Raw genomic sequence first — 11,850 nt, 5'->3', positions numbered from 1 at the left:
TTACCGCGACCAGGTGCTCACCCCTGAACTCGTTCCTTTCATGGCGGCTCATGACCCAGGTCTACAGTTCCAGCATGATAATGCTCGGCCGCATACCGCGAAGTTGACACGAAATTTCCTTCAAAACGCTGGAATCAACGTCATGGACTGGCCATCGAGGTCCCCTGACCTTAATCCAATAGAACACGTTTGGGATGCACTTGGGAGAAGGCTTCGTGGTTTTAGGTACCAACCTCAGAATTTGCAGGAACTTGGCGCTGCCTTGCAAGAGCAATGGCGCAGAATCCCCAACCACGTGTTCACAAGCATCAGGCAGTCGATGAGGAGACGGTGTTTGGCAGTGGTGAATGCGCGGGGCGGCCATACACGATATTGAACTGAGAAATTTCGCATTTTTATTCTTGTGACTTGACATTCTGTATACCCATGTTTTGGAACGGCGGTGTAGCCTAATGTAACTGATTATGGCACTGTAAGTGTATCGAGTACATCACACAGATCTCAGCAATGAAATAATAACAATTTAACCATCTTACCATCTCTTGTTCTTTTATAGTGCCCTGAAGAAAGAATGTGAAGTTTCTGTTTTGACTCAGTATATTTGATATTTAAAAACACTCAAGTGAAATTCTAAATCTGCCCTTTACATTACCAAGGTGTAGTTTTGAGTATCGGACTGATAGATATTAAGTGGAACTGAACGCTGCATCGGCATATGTTTAAAGGATGGTGTCAGTATCAGTATCACGGGTGAGTAAGTCTACCCGTACCCTTATTGCAAACACCTGGTGTCATCACTGAGTGCCAGTGATCCAATCATATAATTTTCAAACATATTTTCCCCTTAACGCCAAACTGAATGTCTTTCTGAGGACATGAAGACTGGGTATTCTTATGCACTGACGATGTGTGTTACGCATATTTCGAAGTGTCCTGGCATTGATCAATGACATCAAATAGCCCGGTACTTTAACGGAACGTCACATTTTACCTTTGGAGAAGACCGCCTCCGTGGTGTAGTGGTTAGAGCGTCCGCCCGGAGAGCGGAAGGTCGCAGGTTTGATCCCCGACCGCGTCATACCAAAAGACGTTAAAATGTGGTACTTGTTGGTCCCTGCCTGGCGTTCGGCATTAATGGGTACAACAAGGACTGGTCGGCTCGGAGTCAGTATAATGTGTCTGAGTGGGGTATTCATGCTTCACTGCGGCGTGGTATCTCAGTGGGCTAGCACTATAAAACCAGCTTCAGTCTGGGCTAGTACAAGCAGCCGCACATACACCTTCACACGCATGCACGTCGTCATATGAGCTAAATATTCTCAAGCAAGACGTTAAACCCAATTTCACCTCACCCCACCTTTGGAGAAAAGCAAACCATCATATAGAGTGTCACTGAATGTAATCGGAAACAGCCTCATCGATGTCCGTTTCTGTATGGTATTGCTGATTGACGCTTCGTCAGCACATAAGTTACTGTGTATTTGTATGTATCCCCCACTTGTTTTGATCTTTTCACCATATCCTATATATATATGGCAGAGCCCAATAGCCGAACATACCTGCTAGTGTCTCTTGTTTTCTGATACCACTTCCTTCTGTTCGCATTTGGTGTTTTACTTATGTAGGCAATGTCAGCGACTTCATTTCGTACTAAAACTTGTGGTTAACGTCCTGTCTTGTATAACGTACATACACGTATCACTGTTTGATAGTTGTCTGCAGTATGTTTATTTCCTGTCTTGTAGAACATATAAGGTATGTCACTGTTTGATATATGTCTGCAGTTTTTTACGTCCCGTCTTATGAGACGTAACGCCGTTTGATACTTGTCTGAAATAGATTCATGTCTCGTCTTGGATAACGTACGTGGCATGACTATCGTCGTTGTTAACTTCAGTTCTTGTATCACGTATACATGCCATTGCAGTTTGATACCTGCCTGTAGTATGTTGACTTTAACTCGGATACTTCTTCCTATAAAGCCGAATCACCTTTTGTCTTGTATAATGTACATGTAATATTGAGCTTTATGAAACCCGTCGATAACATATGTTCCCAAATAAAACTTACATGAAATAGCATAATACTTGTCTGTTACAGTAATCTAAGTCTTCTTTGAGTTACAGACTGAGAATTAAAACATAATACATATCACATAATATCACATAAAATCACATATCACATAATACATAAATTTTCATTGTGATTGTTAACATACGTTTATTCCATGACATTTCTCGCCGCCAAAGGCTACAACATGGCTGATGCGGCCGTAAGCAATATTCACTCACTACTCCCTCTCTCACTCTTTAAGTTTTATGTGACATAGCTCTGTGTACATGTTTCTGGCAGGTGTTCCTCCGGTCTTCACAAATCCTCCCGATGCCACCACGCGTATTAACGTCGCAGAGAACACCGCCGTGACGACGTCAGTTTTTCAGGCAGCAGCGACTGACGGCGAAAGCGATCCCTTAACATTTAGTCTAGTGACGCCACCTACTGAGTTTACCATCACAACAGCAGGGGAGATAACTGTGAATGGAAACATAGACTTCGAGACTACAGCTGTATATACGTTGACTGTGAGGTACGCAAAACTTAAATTGGCAGGATGAGAGTTATATCAAGGTTTAGAAATTTACCACACTGGTGGAACCCACGAGTGTTGACAAATCATGAATAATTATACTTGTCTGTGGTTTACGTTTGGCTTGTATAACTGATATAGTATAGCCCTGTTTGATACCTGTCCGTTCGTAGTTAACTTTGTCTTGAATGACGGATGCAGCTCAGTGCTCTTTGATACCTGACAAGAATAATAATCAGGACGACTTTGGGATCCACTACAAATACTAGGATATGACACTACAAACTTTCCGAACCCCATACAGCGGACTGAGCAGATCTAAAGGATTTGTTTGAGACCAAAATGTATTGTGTAAATAATTCTGCGGGAGAAGTGAAAACTGGTGCATTTGTATGCACTGTTAAACATATTCCAAATTGAAAATTGCTTTATGTTTACCAATATTTCTCGGGAAGGAAAAAAGACAATAATGTGCCTGTTATATAGTTGCTTCAGGTGTAATTAACATTTACTCTGGTGTTTATAGCAGTATGCATAGAAACAGTGATCATCACAAAAACGAAGTCTTTCATTCGTTTCTCAAGGGTGAACGACGGAACAAACGACGTTGACGTGACTCTCACTGTTGATGTCACAGACGTCGATGAGAAGCCAGATTTCACAAACATTGCGACAGATGGCAGCACAACAGCTCCTATTGCAGAAAACTCGGGTGTTGGAAGTTCCGTTTTCACGGCTCTGGCATCCGATCCGGAAGGAGCAACTGTTACGTTCTCACTGGTCACCCCGCCAGCGGAGTTTGCCATCAGTACCGTAGGGGTGCTGACAGTCAACGGGGCTTTGAACTTCGAGAACGTCCCGTCATATACTATCACAGTCAGGTAATTTGATTACATTAGATTTAATCACATACAGAACAGAATTGTCAGACTTATTCCGTATTATTTATATCGGTGGTTTGTCGAATCATCTTTACATTCATGTCTGGAAACTCCTAAAGGAAAAAGTTTCAATTTAATATGCCGACACAGTATCTATTTACTCTATAAAAGTAATTAAATACGGTTATTATTCCCAAGTCGTTTATATTGTCAGTACCATAGTATTATTGGATTATGTAATCAGTCATGTCATACATCCAAGAAGCACTTTTTCCTTCACAAATATATAATGTGCTCTGAAATCGGTAGGGTCCAAAGGGCAGAGGATGCCTTATGGTTAAAGTATTCGTTCGTCGCGCTCGTCTATTTCAAACAAACTTAGAATCTGTTATGTTGATTTAAAATTTAAAACTAGAATTATAATCTATTTGAGGCTAAAGCTTTGGTAAACGGTTTTAGGGATATTATATGCTTCCAGAGCTTCTGATGGAACCAACACCAACGACCTGTCTATGACAGTGTCAATCACCAATGTGGATGAAGCTCCAGTCTTCTCTAACTTGGCGACAGATGGCAGTACGAGAATAGGCATCGCTGAGAACTCGGGTACAGGAACATCTGTGTTTGCAGTGGCAGCTTCTGATCCAGAAGGGGTCACCTTGACCTACAGCCTTGTCACACCACCTGCTCAGTTCACTATCACAGCCCTTGGAGAGGTGCAAGTAGCCACTGCCAGCATCGACTTTGAAACACTGGCATACTATGCCTTGACAGTCAGGTTGGTAACCATCCTTAGAGTAGCACATTTAGTACACACTGTTGATATATATAGTGATATTAAGAAAGTTGAAATGCTCCGTGTATCCCTTTCCTTTCTTAGCATCAATAAATGGTTTTTGGTCCACTGGAATCGTTCTATATGCAATGTCACATGTTTCATCTGTGAACATGGTTTATCATCCTTTCAAAATCAATTGACAACGGTTGCAAATCAAATGAAAGTTGTTATTTGAATATTTCTGTCGTATCTCATAAATGTTCTTCAGCTTGAATTCGTATTTCTGTATACCACATTTACAAGCTATCATCGATTTACACATGTGCTGGATGATGTGCTGCTATTGTCATGGCCTTACCAAACCAAGGCTTTGAATTCAAATGTCTTCTGACTGATGTTCGTAGCCACTGCATTTTGTCCTCATTTACAGAATAACTGATGGAACAAATCCTGTTGATGTTATCCTTAACGTTGACATCACCGACGTCAACGAATCACCAAGCTTCACAAATATTGCATCCGATGGCAGTACAAATGTCAACATAGCCGAGGACTCGGGGACCGGCACGTCTGTTTTATCTGTAGTGGCATCGGACCCAGAGGGAGATGCTCTGACAGTAAGTCTGGTTACTCCTCCTACCGAGTTCACTCTCAATGCAGCAAACCAGATTCAGGTGAACGGACCTCTGGACTTCGAAACTACCACTTCTTACACACTGACAGTCAGGTACGTAATACGTTGAACTATTTTAACACCATCATGTTCATCGTTGCGATGGTATAACCATATCGATTGTTCGCCTTCTTAAATTTGTCTACTTTCAGAGTAACAGATGGAACAAATGCAAATGTTGACCACACCATGACGGTGACGATCACCAATGTAGATGAGGCACCCACCTTTACAAGTCCTGCTGCAGATGGCAGTACCAGGACCAACCTAGCAGAGAACTCTGGCACAGGAACATCCGTGTATGCTGTGGTAGCTTCTGATCCAGAAGGGGTCACCTTGACCTACAGCCTTGTCACACCACCTGCTCAGTTCACTATCACAGCCCTTGGAGAGGTGCAAGTAGCCACTGCCAGCATCGACTTTGAAACACTGGCATACTATGCCTTGACAGTCAGGTTGGTAACCATCCTTAGAGTAGCACATTTAGTACACACTGTTGATATATATAGTGATATTAAGAAAGTTGAAATGCTCCGTGTATCCCTTTCCTTTTTGAGCATCAATAATTGGTTTTTGTTCTACTGGAATCGTTCTATATGCAATGTCACATGTTTCATCTGTGAACATGGTTTATCATCCTTTCAAAATCAATTGACAACGGTTGCAAATCAAATGAAAGTTGTTATTTGAATATTTCTGTCGTATCTCATAAATGTTCTTCAGCTTGAATTCGTATTTCTGTATACCACATTTACAAGCTATCATCGATTTACACATGTGCTGGATGATGTGCTGCTATTGTCATGGCCTTACCAAACCAAGGCTTTGAATTCAAATGTCTTCTGACTGATGTTCGTAGCCACTGCATTTTGTCCTCATTTACAGAATAACTGATGGAACAAATCCTGTTGATGTTATCCTTAACGTTGACATCACCGACGTCAACGAATCACCAAGCTTCACAAATATTGCATCCGATGGCAGTACTAATGTCAACATAGCCGAGGACTCGGGGACCGGCACGTCTGTTTTATCTGTAGTGGCATCGGACCCAGAGGGAGATGCTCTGACAGTAAGTCTGGTTACTCCTCCTACCGAGTTCACTCTCAATGCAGCAAACCAGATTCAGGTGAACGGACCTCTGGACTTCGAAACTACCACTTCTTACACACTGACAGTCAGGTACGTAATACGTTGAACTATTTTAACACCATCATGTTCATCGTTGCGATGGTATAACCATATCGATTGTTCGCCTTCTTAAATTTGTCTACTTTCAGAGTAACAGATGGAACAAATGCAAATGTTGACCACACCATGACGGTGACGATCACCAATGTAGATGAGGCACCCACCTTTACAAGTCCTGCTGCAGATGGCAGTACCAGGACCAACCTAGCAGAGAACTCTGGCACAGGAACATCCGTGTATGCTGTGGTAGCTTCTGATCCAGAAGGGGTCACCTTGACCTACAGCCTTGTCACACCACCTGCTCAGTTCACTATCACAGCCCTTGGAGAGGTGCAAGTAGCCACTGCCAGCATCGACTTTGAAACACTGGCATACTATGCCTTGACAGTCAGGTTGGTAACCATCCTTAGAGTAGCACATTTAGTACACATTGGTAATATATGGAGTGACATTTAGACAACTGAGATGCTCCGTATATTCCTTTCCTTTCTTAGCATCAATAAATGTTTTTTGGTCCACTGGAATCGTTCTATATGCAATGTCACATGTTTCATCTGTGAACATGGTTTATCATCCTTTCAAAATCAATTGACAACGAAATCAAATGAAAGTTGTTATTTGAATATTTCTGTCGTATCTCATAAATGTTCTTCAGCTTGAATTCGTATTTCTGTATACCACATTTACAAGCTATCATCGATTTACACATGTGCTGGATGATGTGCTGCTATTGTCATGGCCTTACCAAAACAAGGCTTTGAATTCAAATGTCTTCTGACTGATGTTCGTAGCCACTGCATTTTGTCCTCATTTACAGAATAACTGATGGAACAAATCCTGTTGATGTTGTCCTTAACGTTGACATCACCGACGTCAACGAATCACCAAGCTTCACAAATATTGCATCCGATGGCAGTACTAATGTCAACATAGCCGAGGACTCGGGGACCGGCACGTCTGTTTTATCTGTAGTGGCATCGGACCCAGAGGGAGATGCTCTGACAGTAAGTCTGGTTACTCCTCCTACCGAGTTCACTCTCAATGCAGCAAACCAGATTCAGGTGAACGGACCTCTGGACTTCGAAACTACCACTTCTTACACACTGACAGTCAGGTACGTAATACGTTGAACTATTTTAACACCATCATGTTCATCGTTAGGAGGCTAAAACTATATCGATTGTTCGCTTTCTTAAATTTGTCTACTTTCAGAGTAACAGATGGAACAAATGCAAATGTTGACCACACCATGACGGTGACGATCACCAATGTAGATGAGGCACCCACCTTTACAAGTCCCGCTGCAGATGGCAGTACCAGGACCAACCTAGCAGAGAACTCTGGCACAGGAACATCCGTGTATGCTGTGGTAGCTTCTGATCCAGAAGGGGTCACCTTGACCTACAGCCTTGTCACACCACCTGCTCAGTTCACCATCACAACCCTTGGAGAGATCCAAGTAGCCACTGCCAGCATCGACTTTGAAACACTGGCATACTATGCCTTGACAGTCAGGTTGGTAACCATCCTTAGAGTAGCACATTTAGTACACACTGTTGATATATATAGTGATATTAAGAAAGTTGAAATGCTCCGTGTATCCCTTTCCTTTCTTAGCATCAATAAATGTGTTTTGGTCCACTGGAATCGTTCTATATGCAATGTAACATGTTTCATCTGTGAACATGGTATATCACCCTTTCAAAATCAATTGACAACGAAATCAAATGAAAGTTGTTATTTGAATATTTCTGTCGTATCTCATAAATGTTCTTCAGCTTGAATTCGTATTTCTATATACCACATTTACAAGCTATCATCGATTTACACATGTGCTGGATGATGTGCTGCTATTGTCATGGCCTTACCAAAACAAGGCTTTGAATTCAAATGTCTTCTGACTGATGTTCGTAGCCTCTGCATTTTGTCTTCATTTACAGAATAACTGATGGAACAAATCCTGTTGATGTTATCCTTAACGTTGACATCACCGACGTCAACGAATCACCAAGCTTCACAAATATTGCATCCGATGGCAGTACAAATGTCAACATAGCCGAGGACTCGGGGACCGGCACGTCTGTTTTATCTGTAGTGGCATCGGACCCAGAGGGAGATGCTCTGACAGTAAGTCTGGTTACTCCTCCTACCGAGTTCACTCTCAATGCAGCAAACCAGATTCAGGTGAACGGACCTCTGGACTTCGAAACTACCACTTCTTACACACTGACAGTCAGGTACGTAATACGTTGAACTATTTTAACACCATCATGTTCATCGTTGCGATGGTATAACCATATCGATTGTTCGCCTTCTTAAATTTGTCTACTTTCAGAGTAACAGATGGAACAAATGCAAATGTTGACCACACCATGACGGTGACGATCACCAATGTAGATGAGGCACCCACCTTTACAAGTCCTGCTGCAGATGGCAGTACCAGGACCAACCTAGCAGAGAACTCTGGCACAGGAACATCCGTGTATGCTGTGGTAGCTTCTGATCCAGAAGGGGTCACCTTGACCTACAGCCTTGTCACACCACCTGCTCAGTTCACTATCACAGCCCTTGGAGAGGTGCAAGTAGCCACTGCCAGCATCGACTTTGAAACACTGGCATACTATGCCTTGACAGTCAGGTTGGTAACCATCCTTAGAGTAGCACATTTAGTACACATTGGTAATATATGGAGTGACATTTAGACAACTGAGATGCTCCGTATATTCCTTTCCTTTCTTAGCATCAATAAATGTTTTTTGCTCCACTGGAATCGTTCTATATGCAATGTCACATGTTTCATCTGTGAACATGGTTTATCATCCTTTCAAAATCAATTGACAACGAAATCAAATGAAAGTTGTTATTTGAATATTTCTGTCGTATCTCATAAATGTTCTTCAGCTTGAATTCGTATTTCTGTATACCACATTTACAAGCTATCATCGATTTACACATGTGCTGGATGATGTGCTGCTATTGTCATGGCCTTACCAAAACAAGGCTTTGAATTCAAATGTCTTCTGACTGATGTTCGTAGCCACTGCATTTTGTCCTCATTTACAGAATAACTGATGGAACAAATCCTGTTGATGTTATCCTTAACGTTGACATCACCGACGTCAACGAATCACCAAGCTTCACAAATATTGCATCCGATGGCAGTACTAATGTCAACATAGCCGAGGACTCGGGGACCGGCACGTCTGTTTTATCTGTAGTGGCATCGGACCCAGAGGGAGATGCTCTGACAGTAAGTCTGGTTACTCCTCCTACCGAGTTCACTCTCAATGCAGCAAACCAGATTCAGGTGAACGGACCTCTGGACTTCGAAACTACCACTTCTTACACACTGACAGTCAGGTACGTAATACGTTGAACTATTTTAACACCATCATGTTCATCGTTGCGATGGTATAACCATATCGATTGTTCGCCTTCTTAAATTTGTCTACTTTCAGAGTAACAGATGGAACAAATGCAAATGTTGACCACACCATGACAGTGACGATCACCAATGTAGATGAGGCACCCACCTTTACAAGTCCCGCTGCAGATGGCAGTACCAGGACCAACCTAGCAGAGAACTCTGGCACAGGAACATCCGTGTATGCTGTGGTAGCTTCTGATCCAGAAGGGGTCACCTTGACCTACAGCCTTGTCACACCACCTGCTCAGTTCACTATCACAGCCCTTGGAGAGGTGCAAGTAGCCACTGCCAGCATCGACTTTGAAACACTGGCATACTATGCCTTGACAGTCAGGTTGGTAACCATCCTTAGAGTAGCACATTTAGTACACACTGTTGATATATATAGTGATATTAAGAAAGTTGAAATGCTTCGTGTATCCCTTTCCTTTTTGAGCATCAATAATTGGTTTTTGTTCTACTGGAATCGTTCTATATGCAATGTCACATGTTTCATCTGTGAACATGGTTTATCATCCTTTCAAAATCAATTGACAACGGCTGCAAATCAAATGAAAGTTGTTATTTGAATATTTCTGATAAATATTCTGATATTACACATTGCCGATAAATAGAGTGACATTAAGAAAGTTGAAATGCTCCGTATATTTCTCTCCCGTTTCAACATTATGGAAATTTCAATTTTTACGCCAAAATGAGCCGTTTGTATTTGTTTTATTGCCTTTAACGCGGCACTTCATTTTGACGGTACGTTAGATTCGTGGCTAAACCATTTGAATATACTTTCAATCTAACTCTGCATTGAAAACATGCCATTTCGAGTTTTTCAGATTATCGTGTTTTCATTTTGGGTTTGACATCAACATGTTGATGCTAATTTGTATTGGTGCTGACTGTAGATCGAACTGCTAACTTCACCCAAGAATAAGACCAACTGATGAATCAACTTATACGCTTTGTTTTTCTAAGGGTGACTGACGGTACATTTACTGTTGATTCTACACTCAACGTTGATATATTGGACGTCAACGAGCCTCCTGTTGTGTCAAACCTCGCTACAGATGGCAGCACCTCCGTTAATATTGCTGAAGATGTTGTTGTCGGTTCATCTGTATATGATGTCACAGCAACCGACCCTGAGTCAGCAACGTTGACCTTCACTCTTCTCAGTGGACCGGCAGAATTTACGATAACTTCCACTGGACAAGTGCAAGCTAATGCAGCATTGGATTTTGAAACGACGCCTTCATACACGCTCAATGTCAGGTCGGTATTCCTTCACAATATCCCCAAACTGACATATGTACACGGGATGATTTATGAAAACGTTTTATTGATTTTGTGTTTTTCGTATGTTTTTATACAGGGTAAGTGATGGAACAAATGATGTTGATCGCGTGCTAAATATAGGAATAACAGATGTAAACGAAGCTCCTACCTTCACGAACGTTGCTACTGATGGCAGCACGAGGACGTCCATTCCAGAAAACACCGCAACAGGGACGTCGATCTTCACGCTGGCTGGTAGTGACCAAGAAGGAACTGCTGTCACCTTCTCACTGGTCAGCCCTCCCAGCGTCTTCTCCATCTCCGGGGCAGAGATTCAGGTGGCAGGAGGACTCGACACAGAGACTACTGCAACATACGCGGTTACAGTAAGGTAGGTCACAGAGCGTGTTCAGCAAATTTGGAGTTCACTGATTACATTATATCTAAATGATCAACATTAGAGAATGATTAGTCTCGATTATCAGCTGAGACGGAAGCGACACACTGGATTTCTACAATGTATTTCAAGGAAGCTGCTGGGGTTTACATCCTTACCCGGAAGACCCAGGCTTAACATGATGAAAACAGAGAAACTAGGAAAATTCATTTTGTATTATCGATGTAACCTTTCATCAGGAGGGTGTCTAATTTTTTAGCAATAATATATCGCAATGCACTTTGACTCTTGGGGTTCATGCTTTGCAACATGTTTTCAGGATATCTGACGGAGTAAATTCCGTTGTCTCGGTCTTGAATATTGATGTGACAAATGTGAATGAGGCTCCCGGTTTCACAAATGTTGCAACTGACGGCAGCACAAGGATATTAATCATGGAAACAGCGGCTATCGGTACATCTGTGCTAAGTGTCGGGGTAGCTGACCCGGAAGGTGATCCCGTGACCTTGACACTAGTGTTACCTCCAGCAGAGTTCATCATTAATGCGGGGGGACAAATCCAAGTGAACGCTGCTCTCAACTATGAAACAACGCCAACCTTCGTCCTGACATTACGGTAATAGTGCAATGAATAACTACCGTCTTTC

At 42.3% G+C, this 11,850-nt stretch overlaps 1 protein-coding gene across 1 annotated transcript in view; it reads left to right on the top strand.

The window, feature by feature from the left end:
* Window positions 1-2,352: 2,352 nt before the first annotated feature.
* The window catches only part of LOC124279598 (cadherin-23-like), a gene marked incomplete at both ends in the record, with an annotated part of 29,349 nt that continues 19,851 nt past the window's right edge, over window positions 2,353-11,850 (top strand). The window contains 16 exons of the mRNA XM_046715440.1: window positions 2,353-2,587; window positions 3,172-3,468; window positions 3,947-4,246; window positions 4,677-4,973; window positions 5,072-5,374; window positions 5,805-6,101; window positions 6,200-6,502; window positions 6,928-7,224; window positions 7,323-7,625; window positions 8,051-8,347; window positions 8,446-8,748; window positions 9,174-9,470; window positions 9,569-9,871; window positions 10,507-10,803; window positions 10,904-11,197; window positions 11,523-11,819. Coding sequence (XP_046571396.1) covers window positions 2,353-2,587; window positions 3,172-3,468; window positions 3,947-4,246; window positions 4,677-4,973; window positions 5,072-5,374; window positions 5,805-6,101; window positions 6,200-6,502; window positions 6,928-7,224; window positions 7,323-7,625; window positions 8,051-8,347; window positions 8,446-8,748; window positions 9,174-9,470; window positions 9,569-9,871; window positions 10,507-10,803; window positions 10,904-11,197; window positions 11,523-11,819 — 4,720 coding nt within the window. The remainder of the gene's footprint in view (window positions 2,588-3,171; window positions 3,469-3,946; window positions 4,247-4,676; window positions 4,974-5,071; window positions 5,375-5,804; window positions 6,102-6,199; window positions 6,503-6,927; window positions 7,225-7,322; window positions 7,626-8,050; window positions 8,348-8,445; window positions 8,749-9,173; window positions 9,471-9,568; window positions 9,872-10,506; window positions 10,804-10,903; window positions 11,198-11,522; window positions 11,820-11,850) is intronic.

This window comes from Haliotis rubra, unplaced genomic scaffold (assembly GCF_003918875.1).
Source record: "Haliotis rubra isolate DU_JTF1 unplaced genomic scaffold, ASM391887v1 Scf2526, whole genome shotgun sequence".
Classification (NCBI taxonomy): domain Eukaryota; kingdom Metazoa; phylum Mollusca; class Gastropoda; order Lepetellida; family Haliotidae; genus Haliotis; species Haliotis rubra.
Note: the sequence above shows the minus strand (reverse complement) of the source record. Positions and strands in the feature narration are given on the sequence as shown.